General features: G+C 46.2%; 1 protein-coding gene across 2 annotated transcripts in view; it reads right to left on the minus strand.

Moving 5' to 3' along the window:
* LOC132896951 (kelch domain-containing protein 8B-like) overlaps positions 1-17,233 on the minus strand; it is a 314,670-nt gene that overhangs the window by 261,891 nt on the left and 35,546 nt on the right. For both annotated transcript variants that reach the window (XM_060938146.1, XM_060938147.1), the window contains exons 2-3: positions 3,368-3,540; positions 1,247-2,230 (exon numbers count right to left, since the gene is read on the minus strand). In XM_060938146.1, the coding sequence (XP_060794129.1) occupies positions 1,247-1,637 (391 nt within the window). In that variant the 5' untranslated portion in view covers positions 1,638-2,230; positions 3,368-3,540. The remainder of the gene's footprint in view (positions 1-1,246; positions 2,231-3,367; positions 3,541-17,233) is intronic.

Raw genomic sequence — 17,233 nt, forward strand, 5'->3', positions numbered from 1 at the left:
AAGAATAAAGTGAATTGGGTGACCAGGGTGAAAATTTAAAATTCGGTTTAAGTTAATTTTATGTTAATGAGCTATGATGTGTCTTGGCGAAAACCAGTTTGAATTATACATTTCAGAATGTCCAAGGCTGACTGTCCAGAGTCGCTCCATGATGAGCTAAATCAAGCATCCCAATATAAAGTCTTGAGCATATATTATATTATATTATATTATATTATATTATATTATATTATATTATATTATATTATATTACCACTGGAATCTGAAACCTCAGACCCTGCTGATAATTAATAACATGGTTGCCAGCTTTTAAAAAGAATGCCATGAAAATACAACCCCACAAAAAGACAAATCAGAACATCCCCGCTTCTGTTTTTTTTTTTTTTATTATTATTCATTTTCAAATTTGACATTAAAGTACAAATATGACTTTGGCAACCACTGAAGTCTGGAACTTCAGACCCTACTGATGACTTCTAGCATAGTTTCCAACTTTTAAAAAAAGAATAGCATGTAAATAGATCTCCCAAAAACGGACGAACCACCCATTTATTTATTTTACTTTTTTACCTTCAAATTTCACCTTAAATTTGAAATATGATTTTGGCAACCACTAGATTCTGGAACCTTAGACTTTATTGATAACTTCTAGCATGGTTGCCAACATTTGAAAAAGAATTCCATGAATATAAGGCCCCCAAAAAAGACTAACCATAAAATGCATTGTTTTTGACCTTTTGACCTTCAAATTTGACCTTAAAGTTCAAGTTCCATGTTGGCAACCGGGTGATTCTGAAACCTTAGTCCATGCTGCTAACTTCTAGCATGGTTGCCAACTTTTAACAAGACTTTGCCATCAAAAGTTTTTTTTAAGCACTTTTGCTGCTGTTAGCTGGCCAACTAAAAGACGGGGAGGAGGTTCCGGTTATCGATGACCTTTGATCCTCTGCTCCAATCGCATAAAGTCACGTGCCGGAAGCAGAGGGTCATTCCTTGACAAGGACTGGAGTAAGCCAGTTGAAAATTCGGGTAAGTCCGAGTCCTTATGTGTTGGAACAAAAATTCAGTTTCTATAAAGTCTTTTACCAACACAGATGAGTCTACATGCAAATGTTTTGTCATTTGTCTCTAAGACTTCATTCGAATATATCATAGCACTCACAGTGACTAACTGCTACTCACTGAGATTTTTGAGTACATTTATTGAAAGAGAGAGAAAGGAAAAATGGAAGCCCACAGCTCTTACCTATCTCCAAGGCAGTTATACCCATTGATGCCTGTCCCAATCCAGTCTTCCTCTCCCACTTGCCCTCATCAGGGTGGTAGACTTCCACTGATGCCAGTGGGCTCTGCTGAGCATCCATGCCCCCCATCACCACCAATTGGTCCCCCAGTGCCACAGCCGAAGCCCCTGCCCTGGCAGTAGGCAATGGGGGAAGCTGACACCAGTTTTGGCTTTCTAAGTCCAGGACCTCTACAGAATCCAGAGGCATTCCACTCTCGCTGCAGCCCCCCATCACATAAAGGCGGCCACCCCAAAACACAGGTGTGCAGTAGACACGGCATGTAGCCATTGGGGGGAAGATCTCCCATTGCAAAGGTTTCCAAGGACTTACAGCCATCTCAGGCACTGGCATGGCTTTACATGGGCACAGAGGCGATGGAACATTACAGGAGCCAGGCAGCAGGGAAACAAGGCAAACAAAATGAAAGATAATAAGCTAACAGAACAAATGTTGTCTCTGGAGCAGCAGCTATTCTCAGTTTACCAGAGGTGCACAGGTTTACTCCCTTTTTTCCTCAACAGAAGGGGGATTCAGCTGCAGTAAATGGTACAAAATGGTCTTAAGTCTCTCCTGATTTTTTTATTCATTTTTGTTGATTCTTCCACCAGACAACCATTTATACATACACGTCACTTCTTCGTTTCACTACATTCGGCAGAACACTGGATCAGTTAAAATGACACACTGGAAAACTGACATACACGTCAGGAAAGATACTCCAACAAGTTACTTTTTGACTTTCTGTAATTTGGTCACTTTTCAAGTGTAAATTCTCCTAACAGTTCCCTTTACTGATCAGGGGGTCTTGGTCTGGCTTGATCCTCAGTAATCCACAACGGTGATTTCTTATGCAGTGCTCATTTCCTCTCGTCCACAGCCAAAGTGTAGCAGAAAAGCTTCTGGATGCAGGCAGCCTCTGGGTAATCTGAGTACCTAGCTAGAGGCTGGCAAAGAGAAAAAGAGACAATGAAAAAATGACAAAGAGAGAGAGAGAGAGAGAGAGAGAGAGAGAGAGAGAGAGAGAATGTCACTATTTAAAGTATAGAATTGCCCCCTGCAGTAGGTTCATTCTGAGCATAGTGGGAGCTGCAGGTTCCTGTGGGCCCAAAGTGATCCTCCCTTTCAGATAATGAGCCCCAGGCCTGTATCAAGTAAACCCTGTCACCCACATGATTTGATGGTCAAAGCACTGACATTTACCTTTTACTGCCTTTACTCAGATAATACGACCATTGGTTTTGTGTGTGTGTGTGTGTGTGTGTGTGTGTGTGTGTGTGTGCGCGCGCACGCGCACACACGTGTTAATGCATTTGTGAGACCGTAAGTGAAAAGTGGCAAGCTTCAGTAGTCTGTCCAACTCTGTAGGTCAATCTCTCTGCAGGGAATCACTGCTCGGAGCAGGAACTGCAGCAATTTAACTGGGACCTGTGCATTTCTAATTCATAATCTTATTAAGATGAGGTGTGTGATGGAAACAGCTGTCTGGAACTAAGGAAGAGAGAAGACAAACTGAAGAGAGAGGGTAAAAGTGCAAAAAAGATCATGAGAGCACAAACAGGACACATGTGGCTGAGGGAGATAGGAACAGAGTCATGGGGGAATCCTAAGAAGCTTGCTGGAGTGTAGCAGTGAGAAAGGAGGGTGTGTGTGTGTGTGTGTGTGTGAGAGAGTGAGTGAGAGAGAGAGCGCTATCTGTGAGGAGAACAGATGGAGACTGTCCCCCTCAGAGACAACAGCACTGATGAAGAAGGGATGGAGTAAGGGCTAAGGATGCTGAGTCAGGGGTGGGGTGTGTGTAAGTAAAATTAAGATGTCACTGATGACAATGCCCTACACTATGCTCCAATGTTTCCATTTTACTATGCAGACAGGCACACACTCATATTGATGAAGCGAGATCTATTCACCAGAAAGGAAAATGCATTCATCGCATAATAAATAAGTAATGTGATTTCTGAAGTGCATTTATCACAAATAATTCACAAACGGAGCACAATCATTTACCACTACAAGTGGGTAATTTAAAGCTAAAAGTGAGTTTAGCAGGGGAAAGAACAGATAAAATGTAAACGATCAGTTACCCAGAGCAAATGGCTCCTTTTACTTTATCTTCAGACGTTACTCCGCTGAAAAGATCTGAAGCCTTTGTCCTTCATGATTTGTCGGAAATATTTTCCAGATGATGTATTTTCTTCAGAGAGGAGTTCGGGGAGATTGGTGGGTAACCGTATGTAGTCAGCTTCTGTATGATTTCCTAGAAACCCAGAGAGAAACAAAAATAAACAGAAGATATTCAAGACAAGGAGAGAGAGAGAGAGAGAGAGAGAGAGAGGGGTCGTTCTGGGAGTTGTATCTACTAATTAGAAGTCTTAGTGGGTTACTGTAGGAAAACAATTCAGCTAACAGGTGAGTCTTTAACTTATGTAACATAATTACCCTTTTCACAATGAAATACTACAATGAACACAATCACTATAAACAACAAACCAATTGTTTCCCCAAGATACAGTTTGCACGACTTGTTCTAGAGCTGATTTACTGATATGCGGAGTAAGAGGATGGATGACAGTGTGCTTTAGAAAAATGTTTTTTTTTGTTTTTTTTTAGTCCACAGCTTTGCAGTAAGAACATACTGCAGTGATTGGGTTTGCTCTGAAAAACAAGATCAACTGGTAGCTACTGCTCACTTACGTATCCCTCTGCTCTTGCTTATATCAGAATGCAATCAATTGAAGGAATAGGACACTTATCATGAATGTTGACTTCAACAAATGATTAACCCTGAAACAAGTAAGTAAAGAGCAGTGTTCTCCCCAGGGATTTCAAATAGCATCCTGGTAAACTGTCATTTTGAAATAGCATCTTGCTTCTTGAAATAGCGTCAAAATCCACCCTATATGTTTCATAAATACATTCAGTCTGTAAACAGGAAGTAGATGTGCAACAGACCTGAAAACGGTATACATGGTATAGAACCCCAAGCTGAAGCTCGGTACCAAATATCATGCAGTTGTGATTTGTAGTTGCTGAGAAAAATGTTACGAAAATTTTGTAAATCCACACTATATGTTTCGTAAATACATTCGGTCAGTAAACAGGAAGTCGATGTGCGACAGACCTGAAAATGGTATACATGGTATAGAACCCCAAGTTGAAGTTTGGTACCAAGTGGCTATGATTTGTGGTTGCTGAGAAAAAGGGTGTTTCGGATGGACGGAAATACGGAGATACAGAGAGACGGACGAACAGAGGTTAAAAAAAAAAACACACACAGTTTATTCATCACATGTACATTCAAGCACAGTGAAATACCTCCTCTGTATTTAACCCATCTGAAGCAATGAAAAGAATCGGCCCAGCGAGCTGAACGACTTCCGACCGGTGGCACTCACTTCATATCTGGTGAAGACGTTGGAGCGGCTCTTCCTCAGCCTCCTCAGACCCCAGGTACAACATGCCCAGGACTGTCTGCAGTTTGCATACCGGGCAGGTGTCGGTGTGGAAGATGCCATCCTCTACCTGCTACACTGAGCCCACTTGCATCTGGATAAGGGAAATGGCACAGTGAGGATCCTCTTCTTGGACTTCTCGAGTGCCTTCAACACCATCCAGCCCCTATTGCTTCAGGACAAACTGAACAGGATGCGAGTGGACCCCTGCCTGGTCACCTGGATCTCCAGCTACCTCACTGACAGGCCGCAGTACGTCAGGCTGAAGGACATCACGTCTGACACTGTGATTAGCAGCACCGGAGCACCCCAGGGCACGGTGCTGGCCCCTCTTCTCTTCACCCTGTACACCGTGGACTTCTGCTACAACTCGGAGCTGTGTCACATTCAGAAGTTTGCCGATGACACAGCCATCATTGGGTGTATCAGTGACGACAGACAGGAGGAGTATAGGAGCCTGGTGAGGGACTTTGCTCTGTGGTGCAACAGGAACCATCTGCAGCTCAACACCTCAAAGACCAAGGAGATGGTCATTGACTTTGGGAGGTCCAGACCAAGGTCACGACCAGTTCTGATCGAGGGAGTCGAGGTGGAGGCTGTGGATTCCTACAAGTACCTCGGGCTGTGGCTGGACAGCAAGCTGGACTGGACTTGCAACACCAAACACTTATACAGGAAGGGACAGAGCAGGCTATACTTCCTTAGGAGGCTGCGGTCCTTTAACATCTGCAGGAAACTCCTGTGGATGTTCTATCAGTCTGTGGTCGCCAGTGTCCTGTTTTACACCGTGGTGTACTGGGGGGGCAGCACATCCAAGAAGGACACATCCAGGCTGGACAAACTGATCAGGCAGGCCGGCTCTGTGGTCGGCATGAAGCTGGACTCTCTGGTGACGGTGGCAGAGAAGAGGTCTATGGACAAACTATTGAACATCATGAACGATGCCAGTCACCCTCTGCACACCGTCATCAGCAACCAGAGGAGCCTGTTCAGTGACAGAATGCTCCTTCCCAAGTGCAGGATGAACAGACTCAAAAACTCCTTTGTCCCTCATGCCATCAGACTGTACACCTCCTCTCTGGGAGGGAGGAGGGGTAACAGGAGGACAGAGGACGGGAAGGAGCAGTAGCCTAGCCTAACAATAAGCAATACCGGACAATGTGCAATATAAAGTACAATATCTCGCCTCCTACCGCCCCCCCCCACCTTCCCCCCCTCCTCTCTTCCCCATATCTTATTCTTTTTATATTTGTATATGTAAATACTTTATTTTAATTTATCTAGAAGTTTTCTCTATTTCTTTTCTCTGTTTATCTGTAATGATGCTGCTGGAATCTTAATTTCCCTGAGGGAACCCTCCCAAAGGGATCAATAAAGTTAAATCAAATCAAATCAAATCAAATCAAATCTAATCTAATCTAATCTAATCTAATCTAATCTAATCTAATCTAATCTAATCTAATCTAATCTAATCTAATCTAATCTAATCTAATCTAATCTAATCTAATCTAATCTAATCTAATCTAATGAACATGCACAAGAGCAATGAGCGCACACACACATACCCAAAGCAGAGGGCAGCTATACTACAGCGCCCAGGGAGCAGTTGAGGGTTAGGTGCCTTGCTCAAGGGCACTTCAGCCCAAGGCCGCCTCATGTTAACCTACCTGCACGTCTGAACTGCCTGCTTCCAAGCACAGCATAAATTTGGGCTACTTGATAACAAAATTTATAATCATGATTATTTTGGTCAATATTGAGATCAAGATTATTTCATATGGTTACTCATTGACTTTGAAAACATAATATTGAACTTAAAAAATATCTATTATTATTACTATTATTTAATGTCTTGTTAGCCTCAAATATCCACAAGAATACTTCATAAACCTGTTAATATTCATGTCTGACATTTTAAAGACAATTATTTTAATATGTAGTTAACACGTACAATAATGGAGTGGCACGGTGGTGTAGTGGTTAGCACTGTTGCCTCACAGCAAGAAGGTTCTGGGTTCGAGCTCAGCAGCAGACGGGGGCCTTTCTGTGTGGAGTTTGCATGTTCTCCCCGTGTCTGTGTGGGTTTCCTCCGGGTGCTCTGGTTTCCCCCACAGCCCAAAGACATGCGCTTAGGTCAACTGGCTATTCTAAATTGTCCATAGGTGTTAATAGTTGTTTCCTAAGCCCAGAAATGAGAGGCTTCTGACATAAAACTATGCTCCAATTAATATGATATGTGGATCAACAGGGTCCACATGACAGTGACCCCACACACATAAGTGGGACAAGCTGGAAGAAGTGAGTGAGTTAGTGACTGATGTACAATAATGTAGTTAAATATAATGGTGTTTAATAGAGAAATCGGATGTGAACTCTCTAAAATCATAATTGAAAATAAAATTCAGTGAATTGCCCAGCCCTAGCATCAAGGCAAAACTTAACTTACTTTATCTGTTACACCCATATTTCATTTGTAACATCTTGAAATTATATTTTTTGTAGCCATATTGTAAAATTTTACTTTTTTCACTTATTAACCATGGGGAATGCACATATTTTCCATTTCCCATAACTGGATCACCATGTCATATAGAATACACATGTTGAAATGAGGGCTTTTCCTGTTCTGTCCTCCCAACTATAGTCCATCCATCCATCCATTATCTGTAGCCACTTATCCTGTTCTACAGGGTCGCAGGGCCAACTATAGTCATAGACTCTTAATTTTCTTTCTTATTGATTCAACCAAAAAACCACAATGCCTTCCAAAAGACTGTTCTGAAATATATCTAACTTGGCAATGACTACAATATTTTGATAAATTACTTTGTGACAGAAGTTACAATAAAAGCACGAGGGAGTGAATCTGGAATGACAATAAAGAGCATAAACGTTCCTGGATGGTCGGCTTTGTTAGGGATTATTCTCATTTTGTCTGTAGTTTCCACCTGTCTTCATATTCCTCCTCTTATTCTCGTCCCCCTTTCTTTCACATCTGCCTGTCTCCCCTGTGTGTATAAATAGAAATTAAATAAAAGGGGAAAATGGTTCCTTTGCAAACAGAATTTCTAAAGCACAGGCTTCCTGCAGAGCTTTACAGAGTGTCACCATAATTATCAGTGATTTCCTCCATATGACAGCTTTGGCGCGCACACACACACACACACACACACACACACACACACACACACATACAACCCTGAGAAAAATGCCAGAGGCCATAGGAGTGTGTAAGAGTGAGAGAGAAAAGGAGAACAGCTGGTAGCCACCTCAATTTCCACATTCCCAACGCAGAGCTTCAAATCATTCTACAAAACAGAAACATTAGACAGTTTCTAAAACTGAAGTTTAGAATAGGAAACACACTTCAGGCACAATTGACCTGAACAAAGAAAGGAGATGAGATGTGATTGACAGCTCTGTTATTTCGTAAGAGCACTTATTACAATCTCCCATGAGAGCACATACCTATGGAGTAACCAACTGGAACTCCAGAGTTAATAAAACACTTAATCATCCATCCATCCATCATCTGTACCACAGGGTCACAGGAAAGCCAGAGCCAATCCCAGCTGACTTCAGGGGAGAGGCGGGATACACCCTGGGCAGGTCACCAGTCTATCACAGGGCTAACACAAACAACCATTCACACTCTCATTCACATCTGTGGGCAATTTAAAGTAGCCAGTTGACACTTCAGAGTCAATTTTTAGAAATGACAGAGTGGTTATCATGATTCATGAGAAACTTGATATTCAATGACAAAAATGTAATTCAAACTTATCCACATACAAAGAAACCAATACTGCACTGTAAGAAATTCCATGTTGGTTCAACTTAGAAATGAAAGCTCACCTGCTGCCTTAAAAACGCGAGTGTGGAAGCAGGGGTGTGATCGTGCGTTGGCTGTGGGCAGCGAGGAATCAGGTAGAACCAGCAGGTAACACTACCAGTCTCACCTGTGTCTAACCATCTAGTCTACTAATGTGTGTTTTTCTGTGTGCTTCCAGAGAAGCCAGTGAGCAGAGAGAGAAAACCAGCACAGTGCACACAGAGAGTGTGTGTGTGTGTGTGTGTGTAGCATTAAAAATTGCTGAATAGCTCAATATTATAATAATAAACTCATCCCAAGTTATCGCAAACCTGTCTCCCGGTTCCTTATTTTCTAAAAAAAAAAAACAAGCCAATCAGAGATAGCAGACCTCGCCCCTGCAGCATAACAATGATTTCCTCTTGGCTAGAAGGGAGGGCTATTCAAATTATATTCATGCACTATTTTCTTATTTGTTTCTTCCATTACTCCAATTGAATATAAATTTTGTAGGGTTACAATACATTGCGGGCGGTACGGTGGTGTAGTGGTTAGCGTTGTCGCCTCACAGCAAGAAGGTCCGGGTTCGAGCCCTGTGGCCGGTGAGGGCCTTTCTGTGCAGAGTTTGCATGTTGTCCGCATGGGTTTCCTCCGGTTTCCCCCACAGTCCAAAGACATGCAGGTTAGGTTAACTGGTGACTCTAAATTGACCGTAGGTGTGAATGGTTGTTTGTGTCTATGTGTCAGTCCTGTGATGACCTGGCGACTTGTCCAGGGTGTACCCTGCCTTTTGCCCGTAGTCAGCTGGGATAGGCTCCAGCTTGCCTGTGACCCTGTAGAACAGGATAAAGCGGCTAGAGATAATGAGATGAGACGATACATTGCTTTATCGATTTTCAAAGGCATTGTAAAAACAGGCAGTGCGGCGCTAGTATTATTAAACCAATCTGTGCAAATTGTGGTTCGTTCTTTTATCATAAAGCATAATTGTTCGGAAAATATATACAGTGGTGCTTGAAAGTTTGTGAATCCTTTAGAATTTTCTATATTTCTGCATAAATATGACCTAAAACATCATGAGATTTTCACACAAGTCCTAAAAGTAGATAAAGAGAACCCAGTTAAACAAATGAGACAAAAATATTATACTTGGTCGTTTATTTATTGAGGAAAATGATCCAATATTGCATCTGGAGTTTGCATGTTCTCCCCATGTCTGTGTAGGTTTCCTCTGGGTGCTCTGGTTTCCCCCACAGTCCAAAGACATGTGGTTAGGTTAACACGGGGCAGCCTTGGGTTGAAGTGCCCTTGAGCAAGGCACCTAAACCCCAACTGCTCCCTGGGTGCTGTAGCATGGATGCCTACTGCTCTGGGTATGTGTGTGTGCTCATTGCGCATGTGGGTGTTCACTGCTTAAGGTGGGTTAAATGCAGAGAGAAATTTCACTGTGCTTAAAGTGTACATGTGATTAATAAAGTTGTTCTTCTATATTCCTATCAATTGCCATTTTATGTTAAGAGTACGAATGTTTTCAAATTGGTTCTACTTAGATTTATTTATCATCTTGAATAACAATGGCAAGTTTGTGAGTTTCCTTAAACTTCACACTGAATCACTCCTGAATCATGGCAACTTCTCTGGATTTCCTGGTATTTCCCCGGCATCAGCATTTCCCTTTTTCACATTATAACTTATAGACATGAATTAAATGAACAATGACAATCCAGATAAAATTCACAAGAAGTCAAGACAATGGATTATTTTACATTTAAAGGGCTGATGACACGAACATGACTCTATGCAATTTCTTAAATAAACTATACGACATGGCAAACGTTAGATTTCTGTTATAATTACGTGAAAAGAAGCTGTTGTTATGCAAATATCCAACTTTTAATTGCACAGCGCAAGAAAACTGGGTCCGTGGCTCGCGGCCATGTTGTGACGTCAGCAGAAGAACACGCTGCAGTTCACTGGCTGTTCTACTCTGGTTCTACTCAATGGAAATGGCGCATGAAAACGCCGGTGAACTCTCTAGTGCTAGCTCTTCCTCTTCTGGGAGTCTAGAATTGTGTTGATCTCTTCCGAATAGAATCTATGATAGCCTACCCTCTTTACCCTTTGCTTCTCGTTGCTAGGCGGCAGTTACATGAAAGCCGCAAGCTTTCACAAGCAAATACATGACTGATATCACACCGACTTTATGATTACATTTATGATTATCATGTAGAATCTATAGCTCTACATACCTTTATCTTATGTCATTTCACAACACATGTTCTGACAGGAGGACTGTCTTTGGATCCGGCATAGCTACTAGTAGACCCCCTCCGGAATACTGGCAGTGTTGCCAGATTGGGAGGTTTCCCGCCCAGTTGGGCGGTTTCAAGTGCATTTTGGTGGGTTTTGAACATATTTTGGGCTGGAAAACTTCAGCAGTATCTGGCAACAGATACTGCTGACGTTTTCCAGCCCAAAATATGTTCAAAACCCACCAAAATGCACTTGAAACCGCCCAACTGGGCGGGAAACCTCCCAATCTGGCAACACTGTGTAGGCACTGCTGATGGTAGTAACACATTTGTGCTGAACTGAACACCCAAGAGATTATTTTAAGCTGGGAAGGGTGTCAAAACAATCCAAATCGAAGTGTTCAGAGCACAGGACGGATGTTGGTGAGGGCTCCCACTTGTCACGAGTGCGCCTGACTTGCTTCACCCACTTCGCATGCAGCTCGGGATCTCTGGGAAACTTGAATAAACTTACCCCATCCTTGTGGGTTTTGGAGCAAAAGCCGGCAACACAACGCGAAGGCATAATAACTATATGCATAATAATGTATAATAATGTCTAATAAAAATACTAATAATGATAAACTGAACACCTGCCGCATCAACAACAAACTGGTAAGTTAGGAGGAAGGTTCTTTCGCTGACATCATATAGCTCCTCCTCCTCTTTCGTCTCCTGGGTGCTGCAGCCCCGTCAAATTTGCCCAAATAGCCGCGTTTATCATCATAACTTGTAAAATAGGCGCCTTCATGAATTAATATATGGATCATCGGGAATTACTTTTTATGTTATAAAACATCGCCAAAGATGTCAAAAACGTGTCATCAGCACTTTAAGGTTTGCAAAACTATAAACTTGAGTTCAATATCCAGAAAATGTTGACACTTGGAGTTAAAAAGAAGAAATAAGTTCACATAACTTAATGGGGTTATCATTGTTTTACAGTGATCACTACTAAGCAATGCTGCCTGACTGCTGAAAAACCCAAAGGGGGCAGCAGATAACTTCTTCCATAAGTATTATATTTAAAAAAAAAAAAGTGATGAACAGTTTCTTCTTTATAACTGTTCCACATCAGCTTGGCAGAGACTCTCATTCTGCCACCTCCTTTCTGTATGTAGTGTAAACACAATGAGACAGCTAGAACAATGAGTAGACCTTCATCTTCATGCCATCATTATCCCCTTCCGACATAATGTGTACAATTGTACACATGAAATTCCATAGCATTTTTCCTTGTGTCCGAAGGGGTTATCTGATTGTTCTATGTTTTTGTCTGGGCTCCACATCAGACAGGGTGGTAAATCTTTATCCTCCGGCCCTTCCTTATTCATCTGAATGCAGCTTTGAGGTACCTGTACACATCCTCCTCTGCTGGCAAATTCAGATTGAAATTGTGATGCTTGCTGTCATCTATATTTCATCTCCACTAACTTCTACTACACTTTCACCTCACTACTGTGTCAAATTCATTTCAGTGAGGCCACCCCCAATCAGGATCTCACGTACAACCAAAACATGATATCATCCATCCATAACCGCTTATCCTGTGCAGGGTCGTAGGCAAGCTGAAGCCTATCCCAGCTGACTATGGGCAAAAGGTGGGGTACACCCTGGACAAGGCACCAGGTCAATCACAGGGCTGACAAACAATTCACACCTACGGTCAATTTAGAGCCACCAATTAGCCTAACCTGCATGTCTTTGGACTGTGGGGGAAACCAGTGCACCCGGAGGAAACCCACACAGACATGGGGAGAACATGCAAACTCCACACAGAAAGGCTCCCTGTCAGCCACTGGGCTTGAACCCAGAACCTTCTTGCTTTGAGGCAACAGTGCTAACCACTACACCACTGCCCCACCCACATGATATCATATTGATGTAAAAACAAATACTGAGCCAAATCTGATCTACAGTACATGCATTTTGACTGTGCACAAACCCTTAAGGAGGTAGATGCTAAAAGTTAAAAAGACACAACTGAGTGTGGCAGCGGGGGCGTGGTCAAGCGCCGGTCTGTGACAGGAGGGCGGAGTCAGGGAAGGTAAGTGGCAGAATCACTACACCTGAGAGCAATTAACCTGTGTTTGTGTGTCTTCCCAGTGACCGCGCCCTATATCAGGAGGGAGAGCGAGAGCGGAGGGAGCTCATCCCTAAACCAGACGCCGGTTGTGTGTGTGTGTCTGTGTTAGTCACTGGATATTGTTAGACTGAAAAGTGTGGCAATAAAGCCTAGTTGTAAACTTGATCTCTGTCCTGCTGTCCTCTGTGCTCCACCCACGCATAGGGAACATATCACAGTGGTGCCGAAACCCGGGAAGTGGAGCATCAACCCAGCAGCCCCATGGAATCCTCCCCGTTCGCCGACCTGGTCCACGCCCTCACCACGGCTCAGCAAAGCCAGCACCAGGCGCTCGTCACACTCCGAAAGGAACAAGAGCAGGGCTTCGAAGCCCTGGTGCTGGCCCAGCAGGAAGATCGCGAGGCGTTCCGGCATCTCCTCGCGTCGGCGGGGTCCACCAGCGCTCCGGCCGCGGGCCCATCTCCCCTCACTGTCACCAAGATGGACGACCCCGAGGCGTTCCTCACGTTGTTTGAACAGGTCGCCGAAGCCTCGGGGTGGCCGATGGAGCAGCGCGCGGCGCCCCTCCTCCCCCTGCTAACGGGAGAGGCACAGCTGGCCGCGCTACAGCTCCCCGCCGACCGCCCTACGCGGACCTCCGCCGGGCTGTCCTCCAGCGCGTGGGGCGCACACCGGAACAACAGCACCAGCACTTCCGCGCGCTGCGATTGGAGGAAGTCGGCCGGCCGTTCGCGTTCGGCCAGCAGCTCCGGGACGCCTGCTGGCGGTGGTTGAGGGCCAACGATCGCGACACCGAGGGAATTGTCGACCAGGTGGTACTGGACACCCGCTTACCAGCAGGAACCGCGGAGTGGGTCCAGTGCCACCGCCCGGCGTCGCTGGATCAGGCAGTCGAGCTGGCGGAGGATAATCTGGTGGCTGTCCCGGCGGCAGGACAGCAGATGGCATCTTCTCTTCTCTCCTCTTCTCTCTCCCCCTCCTCCTGTGTCCCGTCCTCGCCCCATTCCCCCACCGCGGAGGCGGGGGCCGGCACCACCCCAGCCGGCCCGCCGCACCCATGGAGCCCTCCCGTTTCTCCCTTCTGTGTCTGTCTCTCCCCCACCTCAGGTGAGTGAGCCCCAGATCACCGGTGCAGAGGGAAAGCCCGGGCCGGTTTGCTGGCGCTGCGGGGAGCCGGGCCACCTTCAACAGCAGTGCACAGCAATGGAAGTGGGCGCGGTGGTTCGGATCCCCGACGCGCCAGAGGCCGCCCTCGATCGGGCCAGAGCGTATCGCATACCGGTGAGTATCCAAGGGGCTACATATCAGGCGTTGGTGGATTCTGGTTGTAATCAGACCTCAATTCGCCAAAGCCTGGTTCAAAGCGAGGCATTGGGGGGAGCACAAGGGGTGAAGGTGTTGTGTGTGCACGGGGATGTTCACCACTACCCTTTGGTGTTGGTCCACATTATTTTCAAAGGGGAAAAATTTATAGTGAAGGCGGCGGTTAATCCTCGCCTTACCCACTCTTTAATTTTGGGGACTGATTGGCCAGGATTTCGGGGTTTAATGACGCGCCTAGTAGAGAGTGGGTCCTGCCATTTGACAGGGGGAGGTCCCGGTGTCGCTTTGGTGGGAGCAGCTGTCACAGAGCCGTCTACGTCATCTCCGCGTCAGAGTGAGGAGCCGCTGGCTCCTCCTCTCTCTATTGGGGAATCCCTCACGGATTTCCCATTAGAGCAGTCGCGAGACGAGACTCTGCGGCATGCGTTTGACCAAGTGAGAGTAATCGATGGTCAAACGCTCCAGCCGAACGCCACCCCGTCCTTCCCCTACTTCGCGATTATGAAGGATAGATTATACCGAGTGACGCAGGACATTCAAACTAAAGAGCGAGTCACGCAGCTTTTAATTCCGAAGAGCCACCGGGAATTGGTATTCCAGGCAGCTCACTTTAATCCCATGGCTGGACACTTGGGGCAGGATAAAACACTAGCCCGAATAATGTCCCGATTCTATTGGCCGGGGATTCGCGGCGATGTCCGTAGGTGGTGTACGGCATGCCGCGAATGCCAGTTAGTAAATCCAGCGGCCATTCCAAAAGCACCTTTGCACCCTCTACCGTTAATTGAGACCCCGTTTGAGAGAATTGGGATGGATCTCGTCGGGCCATTAGATCGGTCAGCACGAGGGTACTGCTTTATATTAGTTCTGGTGGACTATGCAACGCGATACCCGGAAGCAGTGCCTCTGCGCAATATCTCAGCACGCAGTATGGCAGAGGCACTCTTCCACGTCATCTCCCGAATTGGAATCCCGAAAGAGATTCTGACTGATCAAGGCACTACGTTTATGTCACGAACACTGCGCGAACTGTATGGGTTATTGGGGATTAAGCCGATCCGCACCAGCGTGTATCACCCACAAACGGACGGTTTAGTGGAATGGTTCAACCGCACCCTCAAAAATATTATTAAGAAATTCGTAAGTGAGGACGCACGTAATTGGGATAAGTGGCTCGAACCCTTGCTGTTCTCAGTGCGAGAGGTCCCCCAAGCCTCCACGGGGTTCTCCCCGTTCTAATTATTATATGGTCGTAAGCCGCGCGGCATCCTGGACGTGCTGCGGGAAAATTGGGAGGAGGGACCTTCACAAAGTAAGAACGAAATTCAGTACGTTATGGACCTGCGCGCAAAACTCCACACACTCACCCACCTAACTCAGGAGAATTTGCAGCAGGCCCAGGAACGGCAAGCCCGCCTGTACAACAAGGGTACGCGCCTTAGAGAGTTCACACCGGGAGATAAGGTACTCGTACTGTTGCCCACGTCGAGCTCCAAATTGATCGCCAAGTGGCAAGGACCCTTTGAGGTCACACGGCGAGTCGGGGACGTCGACTATGAGGTGAGGCGAACGGACAGAGGTGGGGCGCTACAGATTTACCACCTCAATCTGCTTAAACTCTGGAACGAGGAGGTCCCCGTGGCGTTGGTGTCGGTGGTTCCGGAGAAGGCGGAGCTGGGGCCGAAGGTTCAAAAAGGGACATTGGCATCACGTACCTCTCCGGTCCCCTGTGGAGACCACCTCTCCCTGACCCAACTCACGGAGGTCGCCCAGTTGCAGATCGAGTTTTTGGATGTGTTCTCGCCCCTGCCCGGTCGCACTAACCTCATAGAGCACCACATAGAGACGCCCCCGGGGGTGGTAGTGCGTAGCCGCCCTTACAGGCTACCCGAACACAAAAAAAAGGTGGTTCGGGAAGAACTTCAGACCATGCTCGAAATGGGCATCGTCAAGGAGTCCCACAGTGATTGGAGCAGCCCAGTGGTCTTGGTACCCAAGGCCAACGGGTCGGTCCGGTTCTGTGTGGACTATAGAAAAGTCAACGCGGTGTCTAAATTCGACGCGTACCCAATGCCTCGTATTGATGAGTTGCTCGATCGACTCGGCACTGCTCGCTTTTATTCGACACTGGATTTGACGAAGGGATATTGGCAGATCCCCTTGACTCCACTATCCCGAGAAAAAACGGCCTTTTCCACACCGTTTGGTTTACACCAATTCGTCACCCTTCTGTTTGGGCTGTTTGGGGCGCCCGCTACGTTTCAGCGGCTGATGGACAGAGTCCTCCGCCCTCATGCCACTTATGCGGCCGTGTATTTAGATGACATCATCATCTATAGTAATGACTGGCAGCGGCACCTCAAACATCTGAGGGCCGTCCTTAGGTCGCTGAGGCGAGCGGGGCTCACAGCCAACCCAAAGAAGTGTGTGATTGGGTGGGTGGAAGTACGGTATCTGGGCTTCCACTTGGGCAACGGGCAGGTGCGTCCCCAAATTAATAAGACGGCAGCAATTGCGGCCTGCCCGAGGCCCAAGACCAAAAAGGGGGTGAGACAGTTCCTGGGGCTGGCTGGCTATTATCGTAGATTCATACCTAATTATTCGGACGTCACCAGCCCGCTGACTGATCTCACTAAAAAGGGGGCACCAGATCCGGTCCAGTGGACAGAGCAATGCCAGCGGGCTTTCTCAGAGGTAAAGGCTGCACTGTGTGGGGGGCCACTTCTACACTCCCCTGACTTTTCTCTCCCCTTTATGTTGCAGACCGATGTGTTGGACAGAGGGCTGGGGGCGGTTTTGTCCCAGGAGGTGGAGGGGGAGGACCGCCCTGTCCTGTATATCAGCAGGAAGCTGTCGGTGCGTGAGGGGCGCTACAGCACCATAGAGAAAGAGTGTTTGGCCATCAAGTGGGTGGTTCTCGCCCTCCGGTACTACCTGTTGGGGCGCCCTTTCACCCTCTGTTCGGACCACGAGCCCCTCCAGTGGCT

Source organism: Neoarius graeffei, chromosome 13 (assembly GCF_027579695.1).
Source record: "Neoarius graeffei isolate fNeoGra1 chromosome 13, fNeoGra1.pri, whole genome shotgun sequence".
Classification (NCBI taxonomy): Eukaryota; Metazoa; Chordata; class Actinopteri; order Siluriformes; family Ariidae; genus Neoarius; species Neoarius graeffei.